This window comes from Mastacembelus armatus, chromosome 4, assembly GCF_900324485.2.
Source record: "Mastacembelus armatus chromosome 4, fMasArm1.2, whole genome shotgun sequence".
Taxonomy (NCBI): domain Eukaryota; kingdom Metazoa; phylum Chordata; class Actinopteri; order Synbranchiformes; family Mastacembelidae; genus Mastacembelus; species Mastacembelus armatus.
In genome coordinates, this window is record NC_046636.1 from 24,579,201 (window position 1) to 24,595,874 (window position 16,674).

The window sequence follows — 16,674 nt, forward strand, 5'->3', positions numbered from 1 at the left end:
GTGATTGCATATTTATAATGAATTACGGTAACCGAACACTATGAAAGGCACTGTCGCATTACAATGCGATCATGCAGTTGTGTGAATTTGTCACACTGACTGTATCTGTGCATCATACTTACAGTAAATCTAAAACTACACTATATCCACTTCTCTCCGGCCTGTAGAGGACTGCTCAATAACCAGACACCATTACTTCATTCAAGTATTATGCTTGCATGAAAACCCATCCACAGAGTCAATTCTCTCCCAGTTCTCATTAAGGAAAAGCCTCTGAGCCACAGAAACATCAAAGTATACTTGGTGCTTTCAGCCAGCTGTAGCAGTGAAATGGGCTGGAGAGGGTGGGATAAATAGACACACAAGTGGGCTAAAACATGCCTTCAAAGCAGTCTGCCAAACTGACATAGAACATAAAAGAGATAAGAGCCTACATTACCACAGAAAATGACTAAATCATCAAGAAAAGCTGGTGGTGCCACCTCACAGGATTTTATTACAAAATTTTGCTCCTTATTTTCACTTGAACTTTTTCAGTTCTTCACCTCATTCTAAGTGAGATATCATCTTTGGAGAGAAAATATCCAACCTAAAGTTCTTTGTTTATAAATGTAGAAGGCCATACCTGTTAAGCACAATCTTGTCATGTCATGATATTAACAATTTTAATGTTAACAAAATCATGCTCATAACAAATACCACTGTTTTGAATAGTTTGAAAACACCTTTAGTGGTTAAAAGGTTTTAGTTTGGTTCAATTAATCACATGATAAATGGATGGATGATAAACATCCTATTTCTTTTCAGCAAACATTTCAAATTAAATCAATGCAAGCAGTAACTACTGACAGGTATAGAGGCAGACATGTGACCACAGTTCATCAGGAGAAGTATGACTGTGCTTGCTGGTTTAGACATTTCACTCTCTTTGCAATGGCCCCAGTGTTGCATGGACTACATCAGTTTTGGGTGTATCTGGCTGGTTAATAATGTGTGTCACTGGGCTAACTCCAGCCACCAGCTTGACTTATGGATATTGATCTGTGCGGTGGTGTGGAGAGAGCTGCCAGCACCCAGCCTCGATCTTTACTAATGTACCATGACAAACAATCAGTCTATCAGCACTTGAAGAGGGGTATGTGCCAAACCAACTATACAATGGGCAAATTCAATAGATTTGTAAGTATCAAATGTTGGAAGATAATGACCAGTAATTAAAAGGGCAGTTCCCCCAAATTATGAAAATCCTATTTTCTTATTAGTGCCTGACTTTAGTCTACTGTCCTGTTATTAACTTTTTCAGTGATGACCAAATCTCTCCTTTAGTTCTATTTTTAAACATATTTCAAAAGTAAAAGATGGTTGAATGTATACAGTACCTGTTATGGACAGGACCTCTGAAGTTTGGGTCAAACTTGTGTGGCTCACCTGTAAAACAATTAAGGGTATGGTGAGATTAGTTGATAAAAGCATGGAGCAAAAATACATAAATACATAATATAAACAATATTTACTAATGGAGTTCCTAATATATACAGTGTAACAAAGTAATTCACTAACAGAAAAAGACAAGACTTTTGACTGATGCTGTTTCTGTTTTCTTGAAGAGTTTTCTTGAACATCTAAAAGGTTATGTGCAATATTTATTTCCATAGGCAGTGCAAGTGTCATAGATGAACCTGCTGTGCCTTTAAACTACCCAGAACAAACTAGCTGGGCCATTTGATAGTACAACTGAGTGAAGGAGGGACGACTATGATAAGCCAGAGCAGTAACAGCCAAAAGCAATGTAGCTAACATAGAAATATGATAAATCATTTTAACACCCTGTAATCCAAAAATCTTATCTGGGTCACAGAGAGGATTCTCCATTTGACCCAGCAAAGTAAATACTGAGCCATCAGTCACCCAAAGTCCAATGGAATGCATTTGTAGTGTGACAGTGCACAATATTTGCATGCATCTTTCGCTGCTTCTATGACATGTTCCCGAGGACCTATTAATCATCACACATGGAGAATAATATCTTCAAGCAGCTGGGGTAGACATAGCAGCAGCATGAGTAGGCCTATCTCCCATCTGCCCATTTCCCAAACTAATCTTGTTGAGAGATGCATAAACTACTTTTGCTTCAAAAAGTGTGAGGGATGAGCATATTGTGTAGTATGCACATGCAGAACTAGTAGGCCTATTCCGAATGTACCACATACTATATAATGTGTAACTTCTAAATTGGACTAGCATGAAACAGAGTTGCAATGTCAGAAAATCTGTAGCACAAACCACAAATACAAAAACTCTTTCTGCTAAAGAGGTAACAGATTCTGCACATTGCTTCCCAAACTCTGCCAGTTATGCATCACTCAGAGTGAGTTAGTGAGTGCCAGTGATTGCTGTGGTGAAACCCCTACGTGGTTTGAAAAAAGCAAATACTTCTACATGAAGACAATATCCCATATTGAAAAAAAAAAAAAAAATCAAGATTGGTACACACATTTACGATTGTGAATGCAGGTGTATAGTATAAAGTGGTGCTAGAATCAGTTTTCTAACCCCTTTCGTTTTTGCATACTGTATTGCAGATTTGATTTTAAATGGATGAAACCACCACCTCTGTCCATCAGTCTACAATCAATAGCCACAAAAAGTTTTGGACACATCTCAAAGATAATGAAAGCCAAGAGCATGCCCCTGACCACAGTTTAGAGTACCACAACAAAGGGTCTCAATACTTTTGACGTAAATTAATTTGATGTTTAATAAAATAAAATAAAAAAAAATCTAAAATAGATTGATGAATGAATCTGCAAAGTTTGCCCATTTAAAATTAAATTAGCAACACAACTAAGCCACAGTATCCACAGAGGGAAAAGAACTGCTCAATTATGTGAATGCATGAACATAATTGCATGCATAATGCATGCATGCATACATTGGGCAAAGTGCTAAATTATGAGCAAGGTTACAAGGTTAAGAGACACTCTAAACCCTGGCAACTTTCTTGGTAAATTGCTACCTGACAAAAAGTGTTTCATATTTCCGTGCTGCTGTGGCTCTACTGTAGCACTGTAGTACTATGGCCTGAAGAGATTCCAAATCTCTGGGCCAACAGTAAAATAATGCCTGGGGAAAGAAACTAACTCAAGAAGTGTCCTTAAGCTGCACAATCAGAAGTAAAAAATATATATAATAACAGAAGTGTACTTGTGCTTAAGGTAGTTGGCAAGGTCACATTTCTGTTCATGTTTATTTTGACAAATTGTATGCTGGAGACAGGTAAGAATTATGCCAGCTATAGGACTGTATGTGTCAAAGGTTAAGAGTTCATTTTAAAACCAATGGTCTCATGATTACATGGAATCATGTCAAGGAAAATCCTTCCAGTGTTGGTGTAACTGCACTATGAACACTTTTCTCATACTGAAAACAAAGTGAGGTCCTAACCTTTCTTTACAAGTACTGGGTATGAGAGGCCCATGTCCCTTTTCGTTTGTCTTTGCTGTTGAAAATTGTACTTTACAGCCATCTGTTTGCTTGTCACTGAAAGTCACTCACTAGAGTTGTGTATCAGGTCTAAAAACAGGCAATATTCTCTGTTAAGTGCATGAATTTCCCAGCCAAGGACATAGTGTCACTGGACCAGGTGCTCACTGCAGCATTTGCAGGACACTGGCATTGAATAGAGGAGGATGCTACTCTGTATTTCAAGTTAGTTGTCAACAATGCTGAAAACACAGTTCAAACACAAACAAAAAATATATATATCATACACAATATCAAGTATAATTCAACAGATTCTGATAGTTATGACTGATAACCGTTTTTTCCCCCTATATTTTACTGTTGCTGTGTGACAATGAAACACAGGCTTTTACTAACAGACCACGAACAACTAGAAGCTGAAGTAACTCAAACATCAAGAGCCAAGGTGAACCGCTCCAATTCAGTTTAAACATGTAAACTGAAAACAGTTTCATAGCACTCAAATTATAATTTTCCTATTAAGTTAATGACAGAGTTGAACTATAACTCTGTTGTGCCTTAAGCTGCCTCCAATTGCTTTTTTATCCCAGTGGTTGTTGCTACACCTTCATGGCCAGCAAGTTACATCAAATTAATTCACAGAGCTAATTACAGCTGCTGGGGGTGAGCAAGACACATAGCTGACTACTAGACAGGGCCCAATAAAAGTTAAATAAACATTACATAGATATAAAAAATTCATCTACACAATTGTGGTAAAACAAGTTAGTCCATAAGGTCAGTGCCAGCTGAATCATGCAGAGTTCAAGGAGAGCCACAGACTGTGCTGTATTCAGTGTCAGGGAATGGAGCTTTTCTCAGTCATATCAGTGGTTTCTTGATCAGCCTCCTGTTAGAACTTGTGCAACCTGCCAATATGTCCTGCAAGATTGGCATCAGGCAGCATGGTCATCTGCCAATTGATGTAAAATGAGGGCAGTCATTACATCAGTCAAAATCCAGAATACAAGACTGTCAATATGACAGTGAGAACATGAAAACACAACCATACTAAAACACTCTAGAGGACTACAAACCTCTTCAGTCTAAGACAAAAACATTCAGGTGAGAGAATACATGCTTTCTCAGCTAAGTTAAATTTAGCTTCAGCTGCTGTTCCTGCTCATTTAAATTAGCCTCACTATTTCCACCAGGCTGTAGTATGTTCCTCTGGCACACAAAACACATTGCAGTAAAGGGTTAAAAAGAGAGTGGTGAAAATCATCAGTGATGCTGGGCCACCAGCAGACTGCATTAGATGACGGCTGTTTAGACTGCACTGCAGTCTGCCAGTGCAGGAGATGAGGCTGGTGGACTGGATGTGTGCTGCTGGCTGTAGTCAGGCTGAATGAGGGTCTGTAGTCAACAACATTAGGAAAAAGCCTGGCAGGCATGCTACACTGGGACAGCTAGAGTCGCTGTTAGCTCCACTAACTGCTAGTCTCCTTTACTGACATAGTGTTGGATAATGCCACCGTGTCCTGCTGTGACTGAAAGATTTACAGAAAACATAACAATCATGGTGGTAATCAAAGGCTCTGAGGCAATGAGGGTGAGGAATTAAACATCAGGATCAGACAAAGGCTTTGGCAGTAATCTTCACTCCCCAGTCCCATTCGCATTTTCGGCTCTTCAGCCATAGCAACAAGATCTATGGATCAATTTACACTGGTGAGGACCTAACATTATCAATTAAGTCTGTGACACGCATCAACATTGTTAAAATTCCTAATACCAACAGAGGTTTAATACAAGTTCTCAAAAGCGTGAAAGACACTACAACAACTTGCATCCCATATCTCTTGTCAGACAGATTCTAAATATGCTGAGACTTACTGCTGAGAATCAGCTTCAGATTGTAGCTGGGGCTACAAGACAGTCAGTCGTAACAACCCAGTCTGCAGTGATAGATTCTGGGTAAAGTCACAAAAGCAGTTGTAGCTCACAATTTGGGAGGAGACTAAATTGGACACTTACCTCCTGTGGCTCACTTTATGACGTGGTTAGCCTGCTTGGGGATAATGTGCACATTTTCTCAGTCACATATAAATAATGTGACAAGTAACACTATAGATACTGTGAAATTTGTTAATGTAAGATGACCAGTGCATTAAATTGTATCAGTCATTAGCATATACACAAATCTTAAAATCCAGGTCTAAAAATGGGAAACATAACTGTCGAGTATAGAGTTGTCATCATATCCTCCAGAGTAAAAGTTGTTCTTCACTTTCTCTATCCTGTTTCTATACCCTCACTCCCCCACCCCACAGAGTTTCTCAGCTCGTAAATATATCCAGTACAGAGACAAATCAACACGAGCAGACACAGGCACCAGTGTCCCAAAGCTCCACTGTCCAACACAGCCCTCTTTCATACTGTGGTCAGGCAAACAGCTCGAACACTGCAGGTGCTCTACATGGGTTGGGTCAGAAGGGCCATTTGGAAAGGACTTTTTTGTTGTTGTTTTTAATCTGCTGATTCATAAACATTTCCAAAGACCTGGAGAGAGTTAAGTGCTGTGAGACCGCACCTCTGTCAAAGCTATCCTAGTCTTAGAGGACTGTAGGATTCAGCTACAAATACAAAAACAAGAAAATAGAAATTTTAAAAATTCAGTATAATGATGTTGCTCAGCAGGGTGCACAGTCTTCAAGTATGAATGCTGTGTACAGTATATTCATTCATATTTGATGAAAACACTAGCTTCTGCCAATCCATGGAGGAAAGAAACATCCATTAACATGACTTTAGGGCTTTGTATTGTCTCATAACCTGTACTTAAAATCTAGCCATGTTCAGGTTTTCACTGCAACATTATTGTGGAGTACATGGCAGGCCAGTAAGAAAGCCACTTGTGTGTACTACTGCCATAAAGAGCCCAGTAAATCTATGATAGAGTAAGAGGTCATGGGCTAAACAAAACAGAAATACATTATGAGAGGGTCCTAAGGGGTAGAGAATTACTTGCAAGGCTTCACTTGAGTCAGGAAACACTCGAAGATCTCACTACCTCTAACACCTCCTACACACACGCGCAGACACACAAAAACCTTTGCACGTTAACACAGATGAATTAGGAGCAGCATCACGATCATGCACGTCTCCCACACTCCCCGGAAAAGAAAAAAAAAAAAACATTTGGATTACATCTCTGAAAGAATCAAAGCAGCTAAAAAGCTCCAGATGGCTCAATTCTTCATAATATTAAAAATGTGGAGAGAGAGAGACAGAATCCACAAATGCCATGTGGCAACAAAATTTTCCTTTCCTCTGCCTTTCTTGTATCACCCTTCTGTATCCAGATACATCTTTCCTGCCTTGGTCTTATTTTTCCCCTCTGGGGAACAGTACAATCTTTAAAGTGCTTGTCAGCTTTTTGAGACAAGACAACAACATCCAGATCTCTGGTTTAGGTTTACTCTGCAGAGTCTCTTGGGATCTTCTCAACTATTAGCAGATGGTTGAGGACTGTGTACTTGGCATAGCTACCTTGGTAGCCCACTGGGTTAACTCCTATCAGTGCCTGAACACCATTTACTGTGCATGTTTTACAGGGAAGCAAAGACACAGTGCTAGCTGACATCCCTTCAAATGCTGAGAATAGCAGGATCCAGATTGGGATTTGACCCCCCAGGAGGGGAGTTAGCATCTGAGAGTGTCAGATGCTGACAGCTAGCCTACTGCTCCAAGCAGTGAAGCAGAAGTATTGTGGCTGGGGCTTTGTGACCTTGGTTACTTCTGTGGGAGCCTTCAGGCATGTCAGTGGTAGTCCTGTGTTCCTGTGAAACGATACTCGCTACTGCGGATCAGTGACAGGCTCAGCCTGCTTTGGCCTGGATTTTTAAAGACTAAAAACATAAGAGGGAAGGCTGCATCTTGGTATCCAAACATACAACATGCACACCAAGGTGAAAAAAACGCACTTACACACAACTACACATACACACAACTGTACAACTGCACACAATATCCTTTAGTCTCAGGTTCATTACTAAAGAATTGCTTTTCTTGAAACAAGGTGATTCCACTTCCTTTGAGTCAGGTATGGTTTAAAAAATTCTGTTTGCATTTTGGAAAACCAGGATAGAATTAGGAAAATCACACCAATAATTGTAAAAAAAAAAACATGTACAAGTTAATCTGCACTGGAATGCATTAGGCTATTGTAAATAATCTACCCTCTAGGCAGACATATTTGCATGTTTTAGAAAAATGAAGATTTTGGCACTCTGCAATGACTTAAATGAGATGGGGATTTTTCCAGCATTTTAACACAGAAGTCATTTTGCTTTACACATCAAAGAATACCAGGTTTTACATTAGGTAGGATGAAACTGGGATTCCCAATGGCAAAGTAGGAAGAAAGAAATTTCACTATTAAACATTTCATAATAAATACCATGACGTTTTTTTTTTTTTTTGTTGTTTTTTTTTTTTTAAATCAACTGGTATTTTTTTGCAAAAAAAAAAAAGCCAATAAACATTTGAACACCATGTGGATATACAGTGGGTACGGAAAGTATTCAGACCCCTTTAAATTTTTCACTCTTTGTGTCATTGCAGCCATTTGCCAAAATCAAAAAAGTTCATTTTATTTCTCATTAATGTACACTCAGCACCCCATCTTGACAGAAAAAAACAGAAATGTAGAAATTTTTGCAAATTTATTAAAAAAGAAAAACTGAAATATCACATGGTCATAAGTATTCAGACCCTGTGCTCAGTATTGAGTAGAAGCACCCTTTTGAGCTAGTACAGCCATGAGTCTTCTTGGGAATGATGCAACAAGTTTTTCACACCTGGATTTGGGGATCCTCTGCCATTCTTCCTTGCAGATCCTCTCCAGTTCTGTCAGGTTGGATGGTGAACGTTGGTGGACAGCCATTTTCAGGTCTCTCCAGAGATGCTCAATTGGGTTTAGGTCAGGGCTCTAGCTGGGCCAGTCAAGAACGGTTACAGAGTTGTTCCGAAGCCACTGCTTTGTTATTTTAGCTGTGTGCTTAGGGTCATTGTCCTGTTGAAAGGTGAACCTTCGGCCCAGTCTGAGGTCCTGAGCACTCTGGAAGAGGTTTTCTTCCAGGATATCTCTGTACTTGGCCGCATTCATCTTTCCTTCAATTGCAACCAGTCGTCCTGTCCCTGCAGCTGAAAAACACCCCCACAACATGATGCTCCCACCACCATGTTTCACTGTAGGGATTGTATTGGGCAGGTGATGAGCAGTGCCTGGTTTTCTCCACACAAACCGCTTAGAATTAACGCCAAAAAGTTCAATCTTGGTCTCATCAGACCAGAGAATCTTATTTCTCATGGTCTGGGAGTCCTTCATGTGTTTTTTGGCAAACTCTATGCGGGCTTTCATGTGTCTTGCACTGAGGAGAGGCTTCCATCGGCCCACTCTGCCATAAAGCCCCGACTGGTGGAGGGCTGCAGTGATAGTTGACTTTGTGGAACTTTCTCCCATCTCCCTACTGCATCTCTGGAGCTCAGCCACAGTGATCTTTGGGTTCTTCTTTACCTCTCTCACCAAGGCTCTTCTCCCACGATTGCTCAGTTTGGCTGGACGGCCAGGTCTAGGAAGAGTTCTGGTCGTCCAAACTTTTTCCATTTGAGGATTATGGAGGCCACTGTACTCTTAGGAACATTGAGTGCTGCAGAAATTCTTTTGTAACCTTGGCCAGATCTGAGCCTTGCCACAATTCTGTCTCTGAGCTCCTTGGGCAGTTCCTTCGACCTCATGATTCTCATTTGCTCTGACATGCACTGTGAGCTGTAAGGTCTTATATAGACAGGTGTGTGCCTTTCCTAATCAAGTCCAATCAGTTGAATTAAACACAGCAGGACTCCAATGAAGGAGCAGAACCATCTCAAGGAGGATCAGAAGAAATGGACAGCATGTGAGTTAAATATGAGTGTCACTGCAAAGGGTCTGAATACTTATGACCATGTGATATTTCAGTTTTTCTTTTTTAATAAAGTTGCAAAAATTTCTACATTTCTGTTTTTTTCTGTCAAGATGGGGTGCTGAGTGTACATTAATGAGAAATAAAATGAACTTTTTTGATTTTGGCAAATGGCTGCAATGACACAAAGAGTGAAAAATTTAAAGGGGTCTGAATACTTTCCGTACCCACTGTAACACCACACACAAACAGACACAATTTAAGTTCACAAAGTCAATCTCTCACCGATTGCCAGTGATGCAAGTTTTAAATAAGTAAATGTGTTTTTGTGTGTGTGTGTGTGTGTGTGTGTGTGTCAAGGTACATCAGAGACTTGGAATCGTGATTCTAGTGCAGCAAGAACTGCATGCGCTCTGGTGAATTACTGACTCTGAGCCATGAGTTAAACACATCTGACTTATTAAACAAAGCGTTATTCTGATTTAGGTAGAAGTTCAGTTTGTTTTTATAACCCTGAGGGAGAGCCAGTGTCTTGATGCCAGTGTCTTGATTTGGTCAATATCAATATCATTTTACTGTTGGTATTTTCCAAGAGGGAATGCTAATCTGCAAACATTGAATTAGATCAGCGTAAAAGCTCCTAAAAAACCTAAAATATCTAAGCAACCATATCAGGTGAAATCCATGGCTTTCAGCTGTGCAACAAAGCATGTTTACAACATCAGAACACCTTGTCTCTTTTGTTCTTGGGATAATGATTTATTTGTTTCCATAAAGCAAGGTGCTTCATTTAGCACATTAAAGCTATCAAAAGTCATTTCAAGTCTCACTGTGCATCGAGATTCAAAACCTACGTGTCTAGCATGAACGTAGCTGTGTATCTTGCTCATTTTTGTCTCCATCTTTGGGTTTTGTTTCCTAAATTACTTGTCACTTAGCCATCTAGTCATAAACAAACACTTATGTTTTTACCTCAAACTGGAAATTTAAGTTTCGCTGCTGTTATCTAGAACAGCCTCCTCACATTCTAACTGTTCCATTTTCATAGACTAACAAATAACCCTCCAGTGTTTACCTCTGAAATTATTTACTGACTCACCCTGTCATTAGTGTGAATAATATACTTCAAACTTCCAGGGACTGACACAGCTATCACTTGAGAAAATACACATGAAATATGTAGAAGAGGAAAATAAACCATGTTTGAAATAATGAGCAGAAATGCCATACAATCTAATAAAAAGTGTAGGAGTACTATGAAGTGAGTATTGGGCTCCATTTAAAAATGACTATTTGCAGAGGACATTGGCACTTAAAAAAACCCATAACAGCACTTAATTTTGGATATGCCATTTGTGTGACTGTCTGATTCTAACCATAGCTCCCAGCTTTCTGTCATGACACTGCATTGACTCAGTAAAAAAATGCAGCGTTTACGGAGGTTGCCCATGCGAGAAATTTGTTAATTAACAGTGTGCCCGACTCAACACTTTGTGGTGAAAGGATTTCATATCTAAATCGTTACTTACAAGCCTGTCACAGAATGATTATGAGCTATTTTCTACTTTTCTAACTGACTGAACATTATAGCAACACAGTATAAATGGAACACTTTCTACATAGTTAAAAAAATTATATAATATACTAGCCACAGGAGTACACTTGAATCTAAGAGGTAGAGCAAGCGAAGGACTGCTGAATGTGCATGATGGAATGGTAGCTTTTATATAAAAGCTAGATAATAACTCAGTGTTATCTATCATTTTTCCATGAAATTGCATCATGACAATGCCTCAGCATCATCATCCTTATCATTAACCCTCTAGGTCTGAGGGTGTTTTGGGGCCCTGGACAAGTTTTGACATGCCCTGACATTTGAGGTGTTTTCAGTTGCTTTTAAACATATTGATGGCTAAGGTCTGATAACACTAATCAGCACAAACTGGGCTACAATAATATGTGAGCAGCAAGTTTATACATGATTGTGTTTTGCCATCATCCAAACGCACAGAAAAAGTGAGTAAATTCTATGATGAAGTTTGACGTTTTATGTCATTTCTCGGGGGCGTGCACATAATTACCTGGTTCACCTCAGATTATTTCCATATGAACAGTGCACTCGAGGTATTGTGTGGTACTCAAGGTACTCGAGTGCGAGGTGGGATCAAATAAGCTGTAATGAGGTGAGACGGGAAAATGTACTTCTTACGTTCATACAGATTAAATAAAAACTGATGATTTATATTCGACTTGAATTGTTTAATTTAAAAGAAAACATTTCTAGCTTTCTAGCCATATATTTCTTATTTTTATGAGGTAGGTATTCGCTGAGATTCTGGTTGTTTTATTTACGTGTCTGTGAAGAAAGATGACAGGGACAGAGAAGACAGAGCGGGCACCCTGTCTGCTTTCTTTAGTTAACAAAAGCACAGCATTTTGTTGTTATTATGAGGATATTCAACTAAAACTAGGACCTTTACAGATTGAAATGATATTTTGCTTTTATCTGTACAATCAAAATTGACGGAGTAATTTAAGTTTGTTTTAGCGTTATCAGGAGAGGATGCCACAAAACGCTCAAATCTAAACAAATCCACTGTGAAAAACATTAGGTGACTACTAGGTAGAACAAGAATTTGTTCTGTGTTCTCTGTTATGAGACCAAAAATCTCAGAACAGTTTTTTTTTAACGAAGTTAATGGATGAAAAAACAAAACAAAAAAAAAAAAAAAACACTGCAGCCAGTAACAAAGCAACTGATCTAAACACAGGGAGGCACCATAAATCCATCCCATGCTCTGCTACCTATGTCAATTGGTGCTGTAAAGGAAAAAATATGCTTTTAATTAAACTATCTACTACTATATTCTGTGTAACTGAGCACTTGAGTTGAAGCAAACAATGCAGGTATACTCTATATTAGTATAATGCTATATATTATATACTGTAAGTAAAAAAAAAAAAAATTAAAAAAAAATATATATATATATAAAAAAATAATATATATAGGTCTGATAATGATACAGAGGCTCTACATTGGGTTTTGCTCCACACTATGCCATTTACCTTACAATGCACATAATCTCTAGCTTTAGGTTTATGGCACACTGAAGTACCAGCTTAAACTTTGTGAACTGGGAGTGATAGGGTTTGAAGGCCCCAGTTGTGAGCTGAATGTCTGCAGAGAGTATTAAGAATCACTACAGTTGACAAGTTGCTGTCATGATTGGCAGAAGGCTGTAGTCGTGAGGTCTGAGGAACACGGAGGGTCAGCATGTTGGGAAATAACAGGAAGATAGAGTAACTCTCCCCATCAAGAGCTGGTGCAAAGCAGACTTGTCTGTGTGCAGCCATAGATTAAGCCTCCCTCATAGTTAGTTATGTCGACTATACTTATACAGAACAGAAGAGGTTTGTGATATGATGCTCTGCTGACACTGACATGCATGACATGAAGAAAGTAATTATATAAAGTTCTGTGTTATAACTGGGCTTAGCTGATAAATGATTTTGGTGTAACTCTAACTTTTGGTGAAAATTAGATATAATGTTGTAAAGAAAAATGTCATTGAACAGATTCGTGAATTGCCCTTTCAGTGTGGTGGATCACTTTATTCGAATTTAAAAGGCAAGTTATTTTCCTATAGATATTCTTGTAGTGGGGTGGGAAAAATAATCATTTTTTCTATGAATCATCGTTCACTTTAAAACAATTCTGAATGGATGTGGAAAAGTTCATAATTGATTGTAATATTTGATGGAATAAAGTCCACCAGTCAGCCATGTTTTAGCACATGCTCTACAAGCATGTTTAGGCTCATATGTTTAGGTGTGTGACCTACATGAGAAAATGGTAGAACAAACAAAAACTATATGAGTGACACCTGCTTCATCAAAAGCTACAGTTTGGAAACGTTTTGGATTTTATGAAATTGAATCAGAAGGAAAGTGGGAGTCTGCAGAATGTAAATCTATTGTCTGTTTGTCTAGTTGTGGTAAATAAACAGCAAAAACAGTCAGAGAACCAACAGAATTAAAACTTTTTATTGAGGACCGAAAAGGGAAGGACGATGGTTTTATGGATTTTTCCTCAAGCCTGGAGGTATTTCGTTCACTGGACTCTTACGAAAAAACTGATATGCATCACCTGCCGTTTCAGTCCATGTGTGGATCTGTAAACATCAGCAAAGGTAAGAATTACCGTCTTGCTGTGTTTGTACTCTTGTTAAACGTTAAGGAACTGTTGTCGCTGTGATAATTCAATCCTTATACCATCTGAATCCTGAGGTTTTCTGCTTTAAAATGACATATAGTTTTCTCTGACTTTATTCAAATTAGGCCAACAATGTTTGGAAATACATTAAGAAATACAGTTTATGACCCAAATACAGGCAGTAGGGTTTTAACAGGTAGCAAGCATAGAAATGATGCATCGATGCATTAATGCATCGTTTTTCAATCGAACTGAATCGTGGAATGCCTAAAGATTCCCACCCCTATCTTGTAGTAGCCCAATGATATTTATAAACAACGATAAATTTGCAAAAGAAACTAAATACTTACTTTTCAATTATTAAATTAAAAACCTCTAAATAAAGAACAAAAAATTATTGGCTGTGAAAGTATTCCTGGGATCCCACCTAAATAAAAGCAACCAGTCTGGTAAAAACCACCAGTGAAAGTGACTCTTTCCTGGAAGAAAGACACTGCTGTCTGTGTAGCAGCAGGTGATGCTAAAGGATTGTGATGCTTTGATAAACAACATGATTACTAAGGCAGAGTAATGGGTGGAAATATTGCCCGCAGTAGCAAAAATGCCACTTGGAGACACTAAATCCCTTGTTAGCAAAACTGTTAACAGAACACATTGCTTCAAACCTTCACCACCAACAGCAATACCTGGATTGCACTTAAAACAATGCAATTTTCATTTTGGTGAGAAGAGAAGGACTAAAGAAAAAAACAGAAGTCTTTTTTTAGCCTGAATGATCACAGACTGGGGCATAATTCAGGATGGGGATTAGCCAGATTAGCTGATAAACAGATTATTTGATCAACACAAAAAAATATTCTGATACCTCTAATGTCTGCGTTCCCTAATTCCCAGTTCTCTATGTTGAGGACTAGCGTTAGCGTTAACTAATGTACAGTGTACATGCTGTTCTTTGTCTTGTATGATAAACTGAATATATTCGGGGTGTGAACAAAACAAAGCAATGTGATGGAAGCACGTAGGAAAGTATAATTTCCTCACTAACGTCAGCCTATTTTCAGACATTTTTGAGCTGGACTAAACGATTAACGGTTGCTCACAGTCAGCTGCAGATCTAGCCACGATAATGTTAACATGCAATGTTGTCATAAGGCTGTAGCTAGTAAAACAATTAGCTAACACTAGCTAACCTAACTGTGTGACAAGTGGAGGAGCAAAGTGGAGACGAGACTGATTGTTGATATCCTATTGTGAACACGTTTAACGTTGCACCTGACAAACAATAACGTTACAAGGCAAAAGATAATGTCAATGAAGTTATCGGACGCTTAAGCCAAAGACACGGATAATATGTGGGGCTGTGAAAAGAAACACCGAGGAAAATAAAGACGTTAAGCTAGCTACTTAAGTTATTCGAACGTTAATAACCGTTATTCTACGGTTACTGCGTATTGGATGCCAACCGTTAAAATAGCCTCTAAATAGTTAGCAACAGACAATGTTAGCTTGCTAACGTCTCTGTAAATCGCGGCAGTGTCAAACATCACGCTTAAGAAGACGCCGTTATATTCTGCTGTCATTGCGTTACACGACACAAAAAAAAAAAGATCTTAGCGTTTACAACAAAGACGGACCGACTCACCATAGTAAGAGGAGGGGCTGTCCGTCTTTCTAGCCATGGCACTTTGTAGAACAGATGCAGCACCGTCGTCTTAATTTTGGAGACCGCATATGAGAGTCGAGGTGAACCGCAGTTATTTTTGTGCCTTTCAGCGAGAGATAAACACAAGAGCCCAGAGAGGTCTTGGGCTCTTGGTCTGAGGATGCTTCGGCCACGCAGCTGAGCGTCAGTCGTGTTTACAGCGCGACGTCATTAATTATTCCAAAACGGGTCTTAAAGGGGCCGCCGCCGCTGCCCAGTGTCCCGTCCCCTTTTGTTAGGATGCACATATTCCTACATCGTGTTTGTGCAGTGTCAAAGATGACATCAACATATCTGGGATTTAAATCGCCGACACTGGATGATTATAATCTACGTCTGCAGCGCAAGTGGTGATTTCCTATTTGCTTCATGGTTCATAATAAATAGAGGCAATATTGATCTGCTGGATTGTTTTGATCGTAGTGGTATCTCAGGACACACTGAGCTGTCCGGTGAAGAAACACTGACCCCAGCTGGGTTTTCTGTGACATTGCAGACCTTTCCGTTTTACTGCCTTTCCATTAAACAGAGGGCAGACTGCCTTATCTCTTTATTTGCTGCTTGCTCTAAGCATGAAAGTGCAGCAGTAGCAATCCAAAGCCTAAGGTTCAGGTTAAGGTTTAAATGAAGTTACCCTCAGTCATTAATATCAGGTTCTGTCAGGTTAAAAAACCCATTCATTTTCAGTCGGAGGTCATCACATTTGTGGTCTAATTCAAGCTCTGATCACATGATTTAAGTTCATTTATCTGGGAAAACACATCATTAGAAGGTGGCATACTGTAAAGGCCCTCAGTTATTTCCACTTATTCTGGTCTCTGCTCAGTTTGAAGCTGGTAGAGCTTTGCTTAAACTACATACAAGTCCTAATAACAGTGATAAAAGTATAATTTCTCCCACTCAGAGAGCTGCAACAAAAATAAAACCAGGCTCAGAGGGATGTCAAATGAGTATGTGGCCCTGAGGAGGAATCTAATAAGGCAAAAATCTGATAAAACATTTGCATGCACAGGTAAAGAAATTTTTCACACAGAGCACATAATCTCTTTTTAATGACAGAATATCTAAAACATCAATATTTTATGCATTCAGTGCAAGATTGGATTGCCAATGGGACAGGTAATTTGCATTCAACACTGACATCTAAAAACGGATGTCTCTGTAAGTGCTCTGTAGATGAAAATAATGAGAGCTTAGGTTGCCAAAGGCTAGCCATTTAGAGGTGATTGCCCTCCATGGGCCAAGTCATAATTTGATGTATTAGGATCACTGCCGATAGCACACTGAATCTGGATGGAGGATCTGAATCACAATATTGCCAAGTTCACTAC

At 39.0% G+C, this 16,674-nt stretch overlaps 1 protein-coding gene across 4 annotated transcripts in view; it reads right to left on the bottom strand.

Moving 5' to 3' along the window:
* The window catches only part of slc44a5b (solute carrier family 44 member 5b), a 31,589-nt gene extending 16,117 nt beyond the window's left edge, over window positions 1-15,472 (bottom strand). For all 4 annotated transcript variants that reach the window (XM_026305328.1, XM_026305327.1, XM_026305329.1 and 1 more), the window contains exons 1-2: window positions 15,284-15,472; window positions 1,380-1,428 (exon numbers count right to left, since the gene is read on the bottom strand). In XM_026305328.1, coding sequence (XP_026161113.1) covers window positions 1,380-1,428; window positions 15,284-15,320 — 86 coding nt within the window. In that variant the 5' untranslated portion in view covers window positions 15,321-15,472. The remainder of the gene's footprint in view (window positions 1-1,379; window positions 1,429-15,283) is intronic.
* Between the last annotated feature and the right edge of the window lie 1,202 nt (window positions 15,473-16,674).